Source organism: Carassius auratus, unplaced genomic scaffold (assembly GCF_003368295.1).
Source record: "Carassius auratus strain Wakin unplaced genomic scaffold, ASM336829v1 scaf_tig00019316, whole genome shotgun sequence".
Classification (NCBI taxonomy): Eukaryota; Metazoa; Chordata; class Actinopteri; order Cypriniformes; family Cyprinidae; genus Carassius; species Carassius auratus.
The window spans coordinates 166,677-186,639 of NW_020524947.1; the positions used below are offsets into that span (position 1 = coordinate 166,677).

General features: G+C 41.8%; 3 protein-coding genes across 4 annotated transcripts in view; 1 reads left to right on the forward strand and 2 right to left on the reverse strand.

The window, feature by feature from the left end:
- Positions 1 to 19,963, reverse strand: part of LOC113076213 (zinc finger protein 271-like) — a 197,861-nt gene that overhangs the window by 31,405 nt on the left and 146,493 nt on the right. The gene's annotated exons all lie outside the window — the stretch shown is intronic.
- Positions 1,048 to 2,644, forward strand: LOC113076217 (uncharacterized). The gene is made up of 3 exons (XM_026248880.1): positions 1,048 to 1,522; positions 1,602 to 1,758; positions 2,091 to 2,644. The coding sequence occupies exons 1-3, from the start codon at positions 1,378 to 1,380 to the stop codon at positions 2,596 to 2,598; spliced, it is 810 nt and encodes a 269-aa protein (XP_026104665.1). The 5' UTR covers positions 1,048 to 1,377; the 3' UTR covers positions 2,599 to 2,644.
- Positions 3,038 to 6,553, reverse strand: LOC113076209 (protein ALP1-like). 2 transcript variants are annotated; one of them, XR_003281138.1, is made up of 3 exons: positions 6,019 to 6,553; positions 4,361 to 5,934; positions 3,038 to 4,273 (listed from the first exon to the last, which is right to left on the reverse strand). XR_003281138.1 is itself a non-coding variant. In XM_026248869.1 (2 exons), exons 1-2 carry the CDS (start codon positions 4,675 to 4,677, stop codon positions 3,352 to 3,354), a joined length of 1,239 nt encoding a protein of 412 aa, XP_026104654.1. In that variant the 5' UTR covers positions 4,678 to 6,464; the 3' UTR covers positions 3,038 to 3,351. The 2 variants fall into 2 exon arrangements, 1 of the variants encoding a protein (XP_026104654.1); XM_026248869.1 differs by having other exon boundaries at positions 4,361 to 6,464.

The following is a 19,963-nucleotide window of genomic DNA, read 5'->3' on the forward strand; positions in this document are numbered from 1 at the left end:
AAAGCATAGGACCCAAGATGGACCCCTGAGGGACCCCATATAAAACAGAAGCAGAGGATGAGGAGAACTTGCCAATAGATACTGAGAAAGTCCTATCATTGAGATAGGAACGGAACCACAGTAATGCAGTCTCCCTAATGCCCACCTGCTGATCAAGGCGAGTAAGGAGGATGTTGTGATCGATAGTGTCGAAGGCGGCACTAAGATCCAATAATATCAGGATGGCACTATCACCTGAATCTAGTGTAAGGAGAAGATCATTGGTTACTTTGAGCAGAGCGGTTTCAGTACTATGAAATGATCTAAAACCTGACTGAAAAGGTTCTAGTATATTGTGAGTGGTCAAAAAGGGGAGCAGCTGTGACAGAACGGCTTTTTCCAAAATTTTTGAGATAAAAGGAAGCTTGGAAATGGGACGGTAGTTATTTAGGAGTTTAACATCGAGATCATGTTTTTTGAGCAGGGGCTGGACAACCGCATGCTTAAAACATGTAGGGACAGTGCCGGATGCAAGACATAGATTTAAGATGACCAGAATGGAGGGACCGACTACATCAAAAACTTCCTTTATAATAGAAGAGGGGATAGAATCAAAAGATGAAGTAGTAGGTTTCATATGTGATACTAAATTCCTCAATTCAATGAGAGAGATGGGCTGAAATTGGTTAAAAGTAGCCAGAACGCCTGAGCAACCAGGTGGAGTAGCAGATGAGGTGGGAGTAAACACTGATCTAAAGTTCTCAATTTTATTACTAAAAAACTTAAGAAATCCCTCACAGGTATCAGTAGATACATCAACAACTGGGGAATTTGAGGGATTGATAACAGAGTTTATTGTACTAAATAAAATTTTAGGTCTGTTTGAGTGTTTACTGATCAAATCAGAGAGGTAATTTGCTCTGGCTATTTTTGCTGCTGCCTGAAAAGAAGCTAATGCAGATTTAAAAATTTGAAAAGAAACATTGAGATGATCCTTTTTCCATTTCCTTTCAGCTTTACGACAGGCCTGCCTAAAGGCCTGTTCACACCGGGACGAATTCCGCGCGCGATATTCGCCGACGTTTAACGCCTCGTGACTAAACAAAGGGCGCCAATGTGAGTGTGCACACCGACGCGAAAAACGCCACGCGTAAAAGAGTCATTTTTTAAAAAACGCTTCGGGTTCGTTTTTTTGGTTTGACGCACCGCGTCAAAAACTATACGACCAATGAGAATGGCACTTTTGCACACGTGTCTGGAGCTTCTGAAGTTACAGTAAAACACAACTTGGGGGCGCTCAAACACAAAACTGTCTTGCTGTGAGCACACATACGTAACGGCGAAGAAGATATACGCCAAGTAGCGTCTACACTGCCGGGAAGAAATAAGACGAAGAAGATGCAAGGCAAGATGAATGTAGAGTTGCTGGTCTCGTTGGTGTCGGAACACAAAGAACTATATGACAAACGTGACAGCGATTACAAAAATCTTGATAAAAGAGAACTGTTATGGAGTGGTATTGCACAGCAAATGGGCCTTGATGGTGAGTTTCATTTAATTTAATTGTCTTTCATGTACGTTCCTACAAACGTTTGACAATCGCCATCGTTTGTGTGCTGTAGTGGAGGAGGTAAAACACAAATGGAAAAGCCTGCGAGATACATATACACGAAAAAAGCGCGAAGATGATTGCCGAAGTGGACAGGCTGCTAAAAACAAGAAGACGTGGAAATTTATGAAGGTCATGGAGTTCCTCGCAACATCAACTGAATTTCGAAGGTAATATTATTAGAACATTACAATACATAGCTGTGTGAGCTCTGCTATAATGCATTGACATTAAACATTGATTAACATGATATCATTGCATGTTCCCTGTTCACCATGCGATCACACCTCTAGTTCAATATATTAGTTTATGTTCTGTGTATAGGTAACCTCTGCTGAAATTTTGTTGCCTGACATATGGTACATTAAAATTTGTATGAATCTAAACTAAATTAGTAATTAAACATTAAGCTCTGGAGTATTTTGTCAAGATGGGTATGAAGTGTGGCATGGCCCACAGTGTGAGTTATTGTTTCTGATGTAAACTGAATTTGTCTTTACAGTGTTCACAGCAATATTTCTCCTGAAAATATGAATGAAGGGGTTGAGCAAGTGGTGGTTCAAAAAGAAGTCAGCGACAGAGAAGAAGCATCAGCAAGCACGTCTCCAGGATCATCCTTCTCCAGCCCAACTGTGACCAGGTCTACTTTCAACAAAAGAAAACGGCCAGAGACACCAGACTTGTTGGACCGGTACCTTTTATCCAAAGAAGCCAGGGAAAGTGAGAAAGAGGAACGCAGAAGAGAGAAAGAGGAGCGCAGAGAGCAACGAAGAGAGCAACAAAATGATGAAAATTACTTGTTTGCTCTTGGCTTGATACCAGCACTAAGGAGATTGTCCCCAGCCGTACAGTCTTCAGTCAAATTAAAAATACATCAGCTGTTGCATGATGCTGAGTTTGGCCAGGCCTCTTCTGCTTTTTTTCCACAGCAGTCACCGGTGTCCTACCATCAGGTCCCCCCACAGACCCCAACAAACTATGGCTGCTCTACAACTTCTTGGCTACCCTAATAGATGTTTACTGTATACATTTTAATTCTGTATTTTTTTTGTTTGTTTTTTTACATTCAAGAAATTTAGTTGAAAATGGCCGTTTCATAAATGTTTATTTGCACTATTGTTCACTTGCACTACAGTCATTGTGACTTATTTGCACAACCTTTTCTGACGCCCTTTTTTACTTTATGTTTGTGATTGTTATTGCAACTTGTAGTTCATTAAAAAATGTTTCATTTTTCCAAAAGAAATTGTGCATAAGTGACTTGAAAGTAATGTAACATATTTTGGGATTTGGCATATATTTGTACATAAGTATTCTTGACCTCTTATTGAAATAGCTATGTGGCTAATTATGGAGTCACTGCATTTATAGGCAACAGTTATCAATCTACAGGAACATAACCATTTTGGGCACAGCATTGTGCAGGGAATGAGAACATTTTAAAGAAAATGCTAGTAAAAATGTTTATTAAAAATACACATTTTCAAAAATACAACTTACATTTAGTTGTAAATAAGTATATGTTGAAGTGACCAAATACTTTACTTTTTGCAAAAAAAAACTATGCTTTAACTTTGATAGAACATGTTATATCAAAAATATTTAATTTGCTGTGGTGAGTGCTGCCATATTAATTAATGAAGAATCAGATGCAATAGATTTGATAGTGTATTCAAGTTCACAGAAATTGTATATATACACATACACTAGCAGTTTTCTCAATGGAAAATGTAATTAAAATGGCTCAAATTTATAGGTTGATATTATCTGTTCCCCAGAGCATGGTTCACATGGTCATACTGCCAAGCAACTTCTCCTGCTGGTGAGTTGAAGTACTCTTTGTACAGTTCTCGGACATTTTGGGCCTCCACAGATGCCCGCTGCCCCCTACAATGTTCAAAGCCTTGTAGTGGTTGCTCACAATCATGGTCATCCTCTGTGGCACGATTCTGGTCATTTCCGTTCGGGCGCAAATAATTGCACAACGCACAAGCAGCTTTGACAACTTTGTCAACAACACTTGGTTGAACCTGTAAAGTTCTTTGGAAAACCCGGAAGCGTTGACTGAGGATGCCAAATACATTTTCAGAGATGCGCCGTGCCCGAGACAAACGATAATTGAAAATTCTCTTGTCTGTGGGGAGGCGGCGTCCAGGGTATGGCCGGAGGAGATATGGTTTCAGCGGAAAAGCTTCATCCGCCACAATGACATGGTTAACTTTTCCCAGCTCAGGAGCACCTGGAAGTTCACTTGGTGGGGGAACATTCAGAGTTCCATTTCTGAGTGCCTTTCCCAGTACAGAATTGGCAAAGATTCCTCCATCACTGTTGCTGCCATAGCTCCCCACATCAACCACCAGGAAGCGGTAATCTGCATCAACTAAGGCCAGCAATACAACGGAGAATGTACCTTTATAATTAAAGTATAGAGAACCAGAGTTTGCAGGGGCCTGGATGAATATGTGTTTCCCATCCATGGCTCCCAAGCAGTTAGGGAAATTCCATCTTTCATGGAATCTCCTGGCTGTACTCCTCCACATCTCTTCAGTAGGCACTGGCAAATGTTCATCTCTGAGGCAGTGCCACAATGCATCACAGGTTTCACTCACTATCGAAGCCACAGTTGACACACCAAGTCGAAAGCTGAACGCAATAGAGCGGTACGAGTCCCCAGTGCTTAGAAAACTGAAATAGAAATACTAATTTTTAACAACGCTCCACATATGTTTTTACAACATTCTTTGAAGTGAAGAATTATGTAAACGAACTCACCGTAAACACACGGCCAAACGCTGTTCTGGGTCGATTGGTTTACGGTAGTGTGTCTGTTCTTTCGTCAGCAAGGGAGCCAGTTGTTGAAGTAAATTTTCGAACTCACTGACGGACATTCTAAAATACCCCCGAAAACGCTCATGATACATTTTCAGCTCTTGTACCAGTCGATAAAACTCCCCATGTTCTTCTCTTCTCGTAACTATGGGATGTACCCAAAATCGGCGTCTTTTCCGGCGTCTTTCCTCATTCAACAGAACAATAATTTCTTCATCGCTGGAACTGGAGCTAGAGTTACTGGTGCTTGAAATATTCATGTTTTCTTTGTATGATTCTGACAAGCGCGTAAATACTTGCACTCTTCTTCTGAGTGAAAAGCGAGTTTAAGAAGCGTAAAGTTGCGCAGCGCCACCTTGTGTACAGGGGTATTTCTGTTTTACATTAAGCGCCATCTAATGTCAGGGAATGAATTTGCATGTTCACTCGGCTCATCGTCAGCGAAAATCGCTTGGGTGTGAACACAAAAAACGTGTTGGAAAACGCTGGCGAATAACGCGCGCCGATATTCGTCCCGGTGTGTACGGCCCTTAAGAGAGCGTGTATTCTCATCTAACCAGTAATGAGATTTTAGTTTGGAGCGAGTGTATGTGAAAGGTGCTACTGAGTCAAGTATGGAAGAGCAAGATGAGTGAAAAAGGTTGACTATTTCATCTGGACTAGAGGAGAACGATGCCTCTGTTGCAATAATAGATGCAACATTTCCACTCAAAAAACTATCAGAAAACTGAGTTGCAGTAAGAGAATGTATCTGGCGACAGTAATGATCCTGAACTCTGACAGTTTGCTGGGAACTGAAAAGGGAGATGTCAAATGTAATAGGCTTATGATCAGAGAAAGTGGCCTCCTCAATCACAATATTATCGACATTAAAACCATATGATAAAATTAAATCAAGTGTATGTCCCAGTTTATGAGTAGCTTTATCTATATGTTGCGTAAGGCCAAAGGCCTCTATTACAACAGAGAATTTGCTAACCATAGGTCTATCCGGACAGCAAACATGAATATTAAAGTCACCAAGTATAAGGAGACGATCATACAGTGACAAAAACTGAGAAAGAAAGTCAGAGAATTCAGTTATAAAGTCTTTGTCAGGCTTAGGGGGCCTATAGATCAGTACACAAACCAATGGTGACATAACAGATTCTACAACTACACATTGCAGTTCGAAAGTGGAAAAAGTCCCTGAAAACAGTGTCCGTAATTTAAAATTGTTCCTAAAGACAAGAGCCACACCGCCTCCTCTTCCGACGCACCTCGGCGTGCTAATAAATGAACAATTAGTTGGGCAAAGTTCACTAAAAACAGACGACTGGCCAACTCCAGCGCTAATCCATGTCTCGGTTAAAAACAGAAAATCCAGATTGTGACTGGAAAAAAAGTCATTCAAAATAAAAGTCTTGTTAGACACTGACCTGCTATTGACCAGGGCCACTTTTGCATTTAAAAAGGCCGCAGACTGGGGGCAGCGAGAGTATTCCAAAGAGAGGATGTTCAGCGAGTTCACCCCACCGCTGCGGACAGGCAATCTAGGTTAAGCAGAGCTAACGGACATCAGGGCTTGATGATGCAGGGTAATGTGTACGTGACAAGAGTACCTCGAATCCCACGAACGTCGAGCCAGGTAGAGATCCTTCCGACCTAGGATGGCTTGAGAGAGCTGGCAAAGACCTGATTCTACAGGAGAACCACTCGCTCCTCTCCTGATCTTCACTCGGACGCCTCCACGTTTGCCTCGGCGCCTCCGACGCTTCCTCCGGTTAGAGATACAGCAAGGTAGCCGAATGACGCACTCAGCGATGGGGTAAATCAGCGGAGGGTGACATCCGTCGTAAAGAACAGGGGTCACCAGTGCGTTTCTGAGATCCAGCAAAGTATTCCGATCATATGACCTTGTAGCAACAACGGGACAGTACCGACATAGCGTGAGTGACAACATAAACAAACATAGAAGTTGACGGAGCTGACGGCAAGCCGACCAACACACTGGCGCCATCTTGCTTCCGTCCACAAAACCCGGACTCTTGCTTCCGTCCACAACACCCGGACTCTGTTTTAATCATTCTTGGGGACTTTAACAAAGCCAGTCTCTCCCGTGAACTGCCAAAATACAGACAGCATGTTACATGTCCCACCAGAGACAGTAATATATTAGATCACTGTTACACCACAATAAAGGATGCATATCACTCTGTTCCACGAGCAGCTTTGGGACGTTCTGATCACTGTCTGGTTCATCTTATACCGTCCTACAAGCAAAAACTTAAATCTGCTAAACCTGTAGTAAGGACTGTGAAGAGATGGACCAGCGAAACAGAGCAGGATTTACAATCTTGTTTTGACCTCACTGATTGGAGTGTTTTTGAAGATGCTACCACCGATCTGGACGAACTCACAGAGACCGTAACATCCTATATTAGTTTCTGTGAGGATATATGCATTCCTACCAGGACTTATTTAACATTCAACAATGATAAGCCATGGTTTACAGTAAAACTCAGACATCTTCGTCAGGCCAAAGAGGATGCCTACAGAAATGGGGACAGGGTCTTGTACAATCAGGCCAGGAACACACTGAACAAAGAGATCAGAGCGGCTAAAAAGACCTACGCTAAAAAGTTGGAAGACCAGTTTACTTCCAACGATTCAACTTCAGTGTGGAGAGGTCTAAGAGCCAACACGAACTACAAGACACCATCCCCTTGCACTGAGGCTAATCAACAACTTGCTAACGACCTGAATGAGTTTTATTGCAGATTTGAAACCCCCAACACCCATGCTGACCATCTCCCTACACAACCATTAACACATCCTGCAATCCCACCCTCCACACCTCCGGCTCTTCAAATCTGTGAAGATGATGTGCTCCAGGTCTTCAAGAAGAACAAAAGAAGAAAAGCACCAGGCCCAGATGGTGTTACACCAGCCTGTCTGAAAATCTGTGCTGACCAGCTGGCCCCCATCTTTTCACAGATCTTCAACAGATCCCTGGAGTTGTGTGAAGTGCCTTCCTGCTTCAAACGCTCCACCATCATCCCCATCCCAAAGAAACCCAAGATAGCAGAACTTAACGACTACAGACCTGTGGCTCTAACGTCTGTCGCCATGAAGTCGTTTGAAAAACTGGTTCTGGCTTATCTGAAGGACATCACTGGACCCTTACTGGACCCCCTGCAGTTTGCTTACCGAGCAAACAGGTCCGTGGATGATGCAATCAACATGGGATTGCACTTCATCCTGCAACATCTGGACAAAATAGGGACTTATGTGAGGATCCTATTTGTGGACTTTAGTTCGGCTTTCAACACCATCATCCCAACAGCCCTTCAGACCAAACTGACCCAGCTCTCTGTTCCTAGCTCTATCTGTCAGTGGATTACCAGCTTTCTGACAGATAGGTAACAGTTAGTGAGACTGGGGAAATTCACATCAAACAGCTGCTCCACCAACACTGGTGCCCCTCAGGGATGTGTTCCTCCCCTCTGCTTTTCTCCCTGTACACCAACGACTGCACCTCTAAAGACCCCTCTGTCAAGCTCCTAAAGTTTGCAGACGACAAATACCAGAAAATACCAGAACAGTAAGGCACAAAAACAGTTTCTTCCCCCAGGCAATCTACCTCATGAACAGTTAAATGTTCCCTACTAATGCTTATAAACGTGCAATATCCTTATATTTATTTGTTAACCCTCCATCCTTGAACATTCCTGCATCTCACTCAATCCTATTCCATTATCATTTATAGCACAATTGTTTATACACTTATTTATTTGCCAATTTGTAAATCTTTTTTTTTTTTTGTATGTGTGTTATTGTCTCTGTGTACTGGAAGCTTATGTCACTAAAACAAATTCCTTGTATGCGTAAGCATACTTGGCAATAAAGCTCTTTCTGATTCTGATTCTCAAATATTTCTCAAATGTCAGGCAGATGACAAGCTCAACTGCTCAACAGCTAGATGGTTCATTTTAAAACCTTTCTGTAGGCCAGTAAGCCTGTACATTATTATTTAATATTAATATTCACATGAGTGGGATAAATGTTTAGTTTGAATTTTATTTTAATTGTGTTTTATACTGTGCATGGTTACAATGTGCTTAAATATTTGCATAATTTGTAATTATGTATTTTTATAATTCATGTAATTGTAATTATCTTTGAAACTTTAATATTAATTTATGCAATTGCAATGTATTCATTTTAGTAAAGTTAGTACATGGTCATAGCAATAAATGCAATGGTACTAATAATTGGCATAATTTCTTTCGGTGTTTCGGTTTTGGGCCTTGGTTTTCTCTTTTTCGGTTTTGGCCAAGAATTTTCATTTCGGTGCATCCCTACTTTATTTGACTTCTTTTGGACTATTGAACAAAAACTACTCCAATTCTAACGCTTGGAAGAGCCAGGATAATTATTTATATAAGTAGATTGGATCAATCTGAAATAAATCAGTCATATACACCTAAAGAGTTATTGATAGTGAGTAAAACATGGCCTAATTTTCATTTTTGGGTGAACTAACCCTTGAATATCTTTCTTGCGGTGAACACAAAAGAAAAAAGATATTTTGAAGAATGTGGGTAACCAAACAGTAGCTGGTGCACATTTGATAGTAGAAAAAATACTGTTCAACTGTCTGGTAATACACATTATTCAAAATAAAATTTATCATGAGATCAGAATATTATTATGTTTTGTGAACAAATGTTCTGTATGTGTATCATGGCCTTATTTCAGTGACTTAAAAAAAAAAAAAATTCACTAACCATAAATAATCGTTTTTTTCAAAAACACAAACATGTAGGCAACATCCGTGCAGCACAGCATATTATTGTTGCACAGATTGTGCCGATTACAGTGGTATCACGCTTAATAACTAAATATATATATGAAAAAGTTTTATTAAGTTATTAATATGCTTACACACACACACACACACACACAGAATAAACACCAACCTCCTTGTTCCTCATGTTTTATTTCTGGTTCCTCGTGTTTTATTGTGCCGGTTTCTGGTTCCTCGTGTTTTATTGTGCTGGTTTCTGGTTCCTCGTGTTTTATTTCTGTTTCCTCGTGTTTTATTCTGCAGGTTTCTGGTTCCTCGTGTTTTGTTTCTGGTTCCTCTTGTTTTATTGTGCTGGTGTCTGGTTCACTCGTGTTCTCTTCTCTCTCCTCTTTCACAAACTCCATCTTCACAGCAGCAGATCTCAGTTCAGATGATAAACTCCTCCAGATATTCTTGCTTGCTTCAAAACTCAGTCACGACTGTGAGGAAGAGAATATTACAGGTATTTAATGAACTGATTCAAAAACTGTACTTTGTTTTTAGAAACATAACAGTTTGTATTAAGGCAGCACACCGACATAACAACAACAGAGAGCGTGGGAGAGTGGAGAAACTGAACTTCTTCCTCTGAGGTTTAATTGTGTTTGTCAAACAAACGAATGTGTTTAGCGCCTCCCGCTGGACTGGAGCGAAGCGACGAGAAGAAGAAAGACCAGAAAGTTGGCAAGAAGTTTTTTTTTTATTTTTTATTATGCAATAGAAAAAAACAACAACAACAAATACAATTACAAAGATAAAGTTAGAACAAAAGACAATGAGGGTTACAAACAATATCCCAAAAGCAAGCTATGTTAGCTTATAAAACTTACACCATGAAAGAGTCTTACATGCAATAGAATTATTCGAGTTTCTTAAAGAGTTTACATACAGATCAAAATCTTTCCTGAAAATAAAAAAGTAGGGATTTTTCTTTGAAAATGTACACTTATGAATGTAAAATTTAGCCAGATAAAGCAATAAATTAATAATAAATTTACAGTGAGAAGGGTCTAAATTCAAAGAACAACCAAAAAACAAAATTTTAGGGGTTAAACAAAAGTTTGAATATAAATATTTTTTAACAAAATTGGAAAAATCAATCCAGAAGACTTTACAGGAAGTACAGTCCCAAAACAAATGGTTGATCATTTCTTCATACGGAAGGCAAAAGGAGCAATTGGGTGAAATACTATTGTTAAATTCAGCAAGTTTATAATTTATTGGATAACAATTATGGATAATTTTAATAGAGACTTCAACAACTTTATTAGGTAAGATTAATTTTTGTCGAAGAAGCCAAACATCTTCCCATTTTATATCACTAAATATATTATTCCAAAAACTCACACAAGCAGGTAAAGAAATCTGAGATCTATTAATAATTGAACGAATGTCTTTGTTTGACATGGTATTGAAAAGACTTTGGTCAACAAATAAGTTAGTGTTGTCAAAAAGAGGAGAGTCTAATGAGCCTTTTAGGGCCAGATTTTATTCATGGTATAATACAGTCAGGAATTGCACCAAACACAAAGACATATTCTCTTGGGGGGACTGGAAAAGAGAATTCTTGCATAAATGTTCATAAGTAAAAAGAACACCATGATCATCTAAAAGTTGGCTGACTAAAACTTTATTTTTATCAAACCAATTGTGGAAAAAAAGAGATTTATTTTTATATCTACTATTTGTATTATTCCTCTTTTTATTACTTTATTACTTATTATTACTCTTTTTCTGATCTTAATTCATATATTAAGATCAGAAAATTATATAATTACACCTAGATATTTGACTGGGATGTCACAAATTTTATCATGAGTGGATTCTTTTATAGATAAATTAATCTAATATTATATTTTAGCAGCTCCCAATTAGAACCAAAATTTTCTTCGGCTTGAGCTGTGTTAAGAAAAAAGTAATCCTAGATATGACAGACCGACAAATTTCCGCATCTTCTAATAAAGTAGAGTTAAGTTTCTAATATGAATTATACATTCTTGAGTAATTAGAAGGGCTATCGAAAGATAGAATGATAGATTTATGGTCAGACAAAGGAGAAGGCAAGATTTCAACTTTATTGACAAAATTGGATAAAGAGACCGATATTAACCAAAAATCAATTCTAGATTTAAGTGAACCAGAATTGTCCCTCTAGCGTTAACTGAGCAAATCGAAAAATTTGGAAACATTGAACAATGATACCAGAACTGTATCAAAAAATGAGTCAGCCCATGAAATCCTACAAAAACACAAAAAACCTCTTGTAAACAAAACAAGATTGGGATCTTTAAAAAAAAAAAGAAATCTAATTATAAAATATTAATAATAAAATAAATAAATAAATAAATAAAATAAAATGAAAATGATAATAATAATAATAATGAAAAATGTATATATAAAACAACAATAACAAGTAAAAAATAAATAATAATAAACTACCAATGTATCTCCAAGTACAATGTACATTCTACTGACTTTTCAGTTGGCATTGTGTAAGTCAAAGATAGTAAGTCATATATATATATATATATATATATATATATATATATATATATATATATATATATACACACACACACACATATGTATATGTATATATGTATATGTATATATGTTTGAGTGCGCTGGTGGAGGAGGTGGTGGTGAGTAATCCGTGATGATGACTGGTTAATCCAAGAGCGACCGAACTGGAACAAGACACAACGAAGTAGATCTGGTGGAAGACAGACATGAAGCACGGAGGACCTCGAACAACGATCTGACAAACAAGAGATGAAAGACAGGGCATTAAGTAGTCTGGTGGAATGAGCTGCAGCTGCCGCTTGGTAACACCCACATGAAACAATCAACATGACGTAACATGAGACGAGTAGAAGACAGTGCATTCATGAACCGTGACAGTATCCCTCCTCCTAAGGACGCCTTCTGGCGTCTCCAGACTCCCTTACCTGTCGATTGTAATCATCGATAAGCGAGTGATCCAGGATGTCTCTAGCAGGCACCCAACTTCTCTCCTCCGGACCGTAACCTTCCCAGTCCACCAAGTACTGAAATCCACGTCCCCTCCATCTAGAGTCCAGAATACGATCGACCGAATACGTAGGTTCCGTATCTACGAGTTTACGAGTCTACGAGGGGGGGGACCGGGGTAGGCAGATTAATAGGAGAATGAAATACAGGCTTTATTTTAGATACATGAAAGGCGGGATGAATTCTCCTGTACACTGGAGGAAGTTTGAGGTGGACTTCCACCAGACTAATGATCTTGGTGACAGTGAACGGGCCAATAAATTTGGGAGCCAACTTATTAGAGACGGAACGGAGAGGAATGTTCTTAGTAGAAAGCCACACTTTTTGACCCATGACGTATACGGGAGGCCTAGACCGGTGGCGATCGGCTTTAGCCTTGGTGCGTGCCCCCACTTGGAGTAGAGTCTCGCGGGCTCTATTACAAGTGCTGTGACACCTCTGGACGAAGGCGTGAACGGAGGGAACCGCGACTTCGGATTCCAGACTGGGAAAAATAGGTGGCTGGTAACCTACACTACACTCAAACGGTGATAGGCCCGTAGCTGATATTGGTAAAGTATTGTGGGCGTACTCCACCACTGACAGTTGTTGGCTCCAGGAGGAAGGATTCTTGGAAACCAAACATCGCAACACCCTTTCCAAATCTTGGTTGGCTCTCTCAGTTTGACCATTGCTCTGGGGATGAAACCCTGAGGACAGACTTACAGTCGCTCCCAGTAATCTACAGAACTCACGCCAAAATTTGGACACAAATTGGGGTCCCTGTCGGAAACCCCGTCTATCAGGAGGCCATGTAAACGAAAGATGTGATCTACGACGGTCAACGCTATCTCTTTGGCTGAGGGTAATTTGGGCAAGGGAATAATGTGGACCGCCTTTGAGAACCGGTCCACCACGGTCAAAACTACCGTGTTGCCCTGGGAGGGCGGGGGGGTGGTGATAAAATCTAGTGCGATGTGGGACCAGGGACTCGAAGGGACCGGTAGCGGTTGAAGTAACCCATCAGGGGGTCGATTGGAAGTCTTACCAGTGGCACAAAACGAGCAAGCCAAAACAAAACTGTGAATTTCGCAAGCCATAAGTGGCCACCAGAATCGTTGCTTGACTAAGAATTTAGTATGGTTAACTCATGGACGACAAGCCACATTAGAGCAATACCCCCACTGGATGACATTGGACCGTAATCCCTCCAGCACAAATAATGGATTCAATGGGCACCCGGGTGGAGGCATAACTCCTTCTAAGGCTGTCTTGACCTTCGATTCAATCTCCCATGTGAGTGTGGAGACCACTAATGTCTCAGGTAAAATACACTCTGGAGTGGACGGGCATTCGGAACGGTCAAAAATACGAAAAAAGAATCGGGTTTAATATTTTTGGAACCGGGGCGGTACGAGAGAGTAAGGTCAAAATGTCCGAAAAAAGTGCCGACCAAGCCTGTCTGGAGTTCAATCTTTTGGCAGTACTAATATATTCTAAATTCTTGTGGTCGGTCCATACTATAAAAGGAACCCCTGAACCTTCTAACCAGTGGCGCCATTCCTCCAATGCCATCTTGACTGCCAACAATTCTCGGTTACCAATATCATAATTGCGATCGGCAGGGAATAATCGATAAGAGAAAAATGTGCATGGGTGCACCTTGTCATCTGAGGGAGAACGTTGAGATAACACCGCCCCTACCCCCACCTCCGACGCGTCGACCTCCACCACAAACTGACAGAATGGATCAGGGGTGATCAGGATAGGAGCTGAAACGAAGCAGCTCTTCAGTTTGGCAAACACAGCCTCGGCTGTGTCTGACCACCTGAACGTAGTTTTGGGGGAGGTCAAGGCGGTCAGAGGTGCGGCTAGTTGGCCGAAATTTGCAAATAGAACGCAGATAAAAGTTGCCGAACCGCAGAAACCTCTGTAGGGCCTTACGGAAATCTGGACTTGGCCAATCTACCACAGCCTTAACCTTCTTGGGATCCATGCGTATTCCCTCAGTCGACACGATATTCCCTAGAAATGGAACAGACTGCATGAAACTCAAATTTCTCCGCCTTGACGAAAAGCTCATTCTCTAGCAATCTCTGAAGCACTCATCGAACGTGCTGCACATGTTCCTGGAGAGAAGAGAAAAAAATCTATATGTTGTCCAAGTAGACATATATGAATTGATCAATCATATCTCGCAGCACGTTATTGACGAATGCCTGGAAGATCGCTGGGGAGTTGGAGAGCCCAAAGGGCATGACCAAGTATTCAAAGTGCCCCCTGGGGGTGTTAAAAGTGGTCTTCCATTCATCCCCCTCCCTGATGCGGACCAAATGATAAGCATTACGTAAGTCCAATTTCGTGAAAATCGACGCTCCCTGAAACCTCTCGAAGGCTGAAGACATCAACGGCAAAGGGTAAGTATTCTTTACCGTGATGTTGTTCAGTCCCCGGTAATCAATACAAGGTCGCAGCGATCCGTCTTTCTTCCCCACAAAAAAGAACCCCGCCCCTGCTGGAGAAGAGGAAGGGCGAATGAACTTCGAAGCTAGAGAAACAGAAATATATTTCTCCATAGCCTCCCTTTCTGGGACAGAAAGTGAATATAATTTGCCTTTAGGTGGAGACTTACCTGACAGTAAATCTATGGCACAGTCATAGGGATGATGCGGAGGGAGAGAAGCAGCACAAGACTTACTGAAAACTTCTTTCAGGTGAAGGTACTCCGCGGGCATGTTAGACAAATCCACTGCCTCCTCCTGAAACACAGACATAGAAACGGACAAGCAGGCACTAGACAAGACTCATGACATTTGTTACTCCAGGCCAGGATGGAATTTAACTGCCAGTCTATTTTGGGGTTGCACAGGAGGAGCCAGGGGTGACCGAGGACTCTGGTGCAAGAGGAGAGTCAAGGATGTAGAAGGAGATGGTTTCTGAGTGGTTGCCTTATGTGATGAGGGTGATGTCTTCAGTTATGTGAGAGATGACCGGTAGTCTCTGTCCATTGAGGTCATGAACCGTGATGTGGTGCGTGAGGGGTCTGAGGAGAATGTGAAGTCTGCATGCTAGTGTATTGTCCACGAAATTACCTTCAGGCCCAGAGTCCAGAAGTGCTCCACAGTCGTGAATCTGTGAATCTGTGAATCTGTGCTGACCATCTTAGTCATCTTAGCTGACCATCTTAGTAGATCTTCTGGACGCGGTCAGCCAGCCCATGCAGGAACATGTCCCACTGCGCCTCCTCGTTCCATCGACACTCCACCGCCAGAGTGCGGAACTCGATGGAAAAGTCTGAGATGGATCTTTCACCCTGACACAATTCAGCTAGCATCCTAGCCGCCTCTCTCCCGTCAACGGCCTTATCAAAAACCCGCCTCATCTCGGCAGAGAGTGTCTGGAACGAGGCACAGCATGGATCTTGATTTTCCCACCCCGCCGTTCCCCATAATGCCGCACTCCCAGTGAGCAGGGTCAACACAAATGCCACCTTGGCTTGTTCATTGGAGAAAGTTCTAAGTTGAAGAGAGAAATTCATATCGCATCGAGTTAAGAAAGCTCTACAAAAGTTTGGCTCAACCGAGTAGGTCTCCGGAATGGGGAGACGTGGTTCCGGCTGGGAGGGGGTCTCCAGTGGTGTGGGAGGAACAGGCGGTGTGAGCGGCGCAGTGGGAACTCATAGAAGTTGTAGTTGCTGGGTGAGCTCGGACACCTGCGTCACCAAAGCCTGAACAGGGCAACCAGTGTCGTTAAGATTCCTTTCCTGGGAGTCCATCCACCGAGCACTGGCGCTGAGAAACTCCTCCAAGGCTGATGACGGGTTACTCACTGCTTCCATTGATGGTCAGATCGTTTTGTCATGGCTGAAAGTAAGGACAGGAAACAGGAAGCTGAGTAAAGGTAAGTAGATGATGGTGGGTGACGCAGGGACCTCAATGGCAGCACAGACAGCCAAGGAGGTGTTTGAGTGCGCTGGTGGAGGTGGTGGTAGCGAGTAATCCGTGATGATGACTGGTTAATCCAAGAGCAACCGAACTGGAACAAGACACAACGAAGTAGAGCTAGTGGAAGACAGACATGAAGCACGGAGGACCTCGAACAACGATCTGACAAACAAGAGACGAAAGACAGGGCATTAAGTAGGCTGGTGGAATGAGCTGCAGCTTCCCACATGAAACAATCAATGGGGTTCCGTCCACATCTTATGACAGTGACAGATATGGACTTGAACTGATGGAAGAGCAATGTCATTCTCCTGTACTGGAAACAAAAGAGGCAAATATCCCAAAAAACACTCAAATAGAGACATACCAGTAGCTGAGCTGGACAGGGAATTGTGAGCATATTCAATCCAAGTGAGGTGCGTTCTACAAGACAAAGGATTATTTATCACCACACACCATAATGCTGCTTCCAACTCTTGGTTAGCCTGCTCTGCTTGCCCATTAGTCTGAGGATGAAAACCAGAAGACAAACTTACAGTAGCACCAAGCGCAGAAGGCTTTCCAAACCTGAGGTGTAAATTGGGGCCCACGGTCTGAGACAATAACTAGAGGACTGCCATGAAGATGGAAAACATGCTGGGCAAAGAGGTCAGCGGTCTGACGAGCTGTGGGCAATTTAGGGAGAGCCACAAAATACACTGCTTTAAAGAAACGGTCCACAATATACTGCATTTGTAGTTCTAAAAGTAAAAAAGTTACAAGTTACAAGATTTGGAAAAAGAGATTAAAGAGCTGGAAAATGAAATATATCATAGTGATTCGATATGTGCGGATAAACATAAACAGCTATTAATGCTTCAATCTAAATATAATACACTTTCTGCAAATAAAACTGTAGCTAAGTTATTAAAGTTGAAACAAACGTTTTATGATCAAGGCAAAAAGACAGGTAAAGTGTTGGCGTGGCAAATTAAAAAAAAGCAAATGGAGAGGGCTATAGATTCGATTGAAGAGTCAGATGGTAATATCATTGTTGACCCACAAGAAATTAATAATTCATTTAGATCATATTATATGAAATTGTGAAAGTGTTTCAGGTTCAAGAATACAAAAACTTTTTTGTGTAATTTGGAGTTACCTAGTATACCAGAAGAACATAAAGATGAAATAGGAAAAGACATTAGTTTACAAGAGGTGGTAGAGGCAATCGATCTGATGAAAGCGGGCAAGGCGGCGGGACCTGATGGTCTCCACATAGATATATATAAAAAAATTTAAGATAAATTAGTAAGACCTATGTTAGACATGCTAGTAGAAGCCTTTGCGGAGAATAAACTTCCTATGTCTTTGAATGAAGCTGTAATTATTTTATTGCCTAAATCAGGAAAACCTAACAATAAATGTGAAAATTTTCGACCTATAAGTTTACTCAACTCAGACGCTAAAATCCTGAGTAAAATATTGGCAAGGAGATTAGAAACTGTAGCATCTTACATCATAAGGATGGATCAGAATGGTTTTATGATAAATAGGCAAGGATGTCATAATGTAAGAAGAGTGCTAAATATTCTGCATCAAAAAAGGGGGAAAAAGATACTGCATTAATAGCACTAGATGCAGAAAAGGCTTTCGACAGGGTGAAATGGGATTTTCTGTTTGATGTTTTAATTCGGTTTGGATTTGGAGACAAATACTGAAAATGGGTTAAATTGTAATACCAGAATCCTTCGACAGAGGTCTTAACTAATAATTTTATATCAAAATCATTTAATATTTCTAGGGGATGTAGACAGGGATCGCCTCTTTCCCCTCTCCTTTCTCTGATGGCTATTGAACCCTTGGCAATTGAAAGTAAAAAAAAGAAAGTAATATAAAAAGGTAAAGAAATGTTTGGCAGTGAACATAAAATAGCGTTATTTGCTGACGACGTTATATTATTTTTAAAGAAATCAGACTCAACCATTCCGGCTTTAATTCAAATTATAGAGACATTTGGGAAAATCTCAGGGTATCGGATCAATAATTCCAAATCTTCAATTATGTTGCTGAATGAAGAAGAAAGGAAAAGTCCTATCAGTAAGGTAGCTATGTTTAATAATGTGGAAATTTTCACATATTTGGGAATTAAAATTACTCCAAAACTGGAAGACAAAGTAACAAAAAATTATAATTAAATTTTTGAGAATACAGTGACGCTGGTTGAAAGATGGGCTTCTTTACCGTTGTCTTTAATAGGAAGAATTAATATTTTAAAAATGAATATTTTACCAAAATCTTTGTACCTATTTCAGAATATTCGGATAACACCTCCTAGTTGTAATGAGTCATCACCAGACTGGGAATCCATCTTGCAAGCTTTATTAAACAACTCGAGGTCGTACAGGCAGGGGTCAAAACCAGCAAACACAACAGTGGAGATAACCAGAATCGTCGTCAAACACAGGCAATAGATCGGGGTCACAGGCAATGTTCAGAGTCCAATAAACAATCCAAGGTAAAGAGACGGGCAGCAATGGTTCAAGAAACGATAAACAAACAGAACTGGTAAACGGGAAATCAAACACGGGAAATAACGCTTGGAAATGTCAGCCGGAGCAAAACAAGACTTCGCGTTGACCTGATGTAAGTGTGCAGCTTATATAGCAGTACAAATGAGCTGCACCTGTGTGGTGATCAGAGTCCAAGACACGGGGTAGATGGGTAATGTAGTGTGATTCAGTTTAAGTGAGTGTGTGGGTGCGTGAGTGTCAGTATTCAGGAGATGGAGCCCTCTGCTGGCCAGTAGAAGGAATCACGGGGTTCGTCTCCGTGACAGAGCCCCCTCCCTGCGAGCGACTCCTGGCGCGAGATGGTAGACGACGTCGGGGTCTACCGCGTGGTCGAGAGGCCGGTCTCTCCGGATGTAAACGATGAAACTCAGTGATGAGGTTGGGGTCTAGTATATCGTCAGCATTGACCCAGGATTGTTCCTCCGGACCGTACCCCTCCCAGTCGACCAGATACTGTAGGATGCGTCCACGACATCTGGAGTTAAGAAGTTCTCGCACCTGGTAAGTTTCCTCACTCTCAATCTGGACGGCCTGGGGACTCTGCTCACGGGTCCTCCCCTCTCCCTCCTCTCCGGGGGCAGCAGCGGGCTTGAGCAGAGATACATGAAAAGTGGGAGAAATGCGATAGGTGTTAGGTAATGCAAGACGGAATGAAACAGGAGTGATCTGGCGTGTAATTTTGAATGGACCCACGTACCTAGGACTCAACTTGTTGCAAGGTAGTCGAAGGCGGAGATCTCGGGTAGAGAGCCACACCCATTGTCCTGGTTGTTATACGGGCCCAGGACGCCGACGGTGGTCAGCATGTTCCTTTTGATGGCGGATGGCTCGTTGAAGATGTACATGAGCTTGGTTCCAGGTCTCCTCACTGCGTTGTAACCAGTCTGTGACGGCGGGCACGTCGGTGGGTTCCCCGGACCAGGGAAACATGGGAGGCTGATAGCCTAGGATGCATTTAAAGGGGGTGATACCAGTAGCTGGCTTGACCAGGGAGTTCTGTGCATACTCAGCCCAAAGGAGGTACCGAGCCCAATCTTCTTGGTTGGAACTACAGTAAGATCTCAGGAACCGGGTGAGTTCCTGATTGAGTCTTTCGACCTGCCCGTTAGATTGAGGGTGGTAACCGGAGGTCAGGCTCACGTTTACATCGAGGGCTTGGAAGAAGGCTTTCCAGAGACGAGATGTGAACTGAGGGCCTCTATCAGAGACAATATCT

Coding starts and splice junctions, on each gene's coding strand:
- LOC113076209 (XM_026248869.1), bottom strand. CDS start 4,677: ATGAATATTTCAAGCACCAGTAACTCTAGCTCCAGTTCCAGCGATGAA. Junction 4,274..4,360: donor CGTTTGGCCGTGTGTTTACG/GTGAGTTCGTTT, acceptor TTTCTATTTCAG/TTTTCTAAGCACTGGGGACT.
- LOC113076217 (XM_026248880.1), top strand. CDS start 1,378: ATGCAAGGCAAGATGAATGTAGAGTTGCTGGTCTCGTTGGTGTCGGAA. Junction 1,523..1,601: donor ACAGCAAATGGGCCTTGATG/GTGAGTTTCATT, acceptor TGTGTGCTGTAG/TGGAGGAGGTAAAACACAAA. Junction 1,759..2,090: donor ACATCAACTGAATTTCGAAG/GTAATATTATTA, acceptor TTGTCTTTACAG/TGTTCACAGCAATATTTCTC.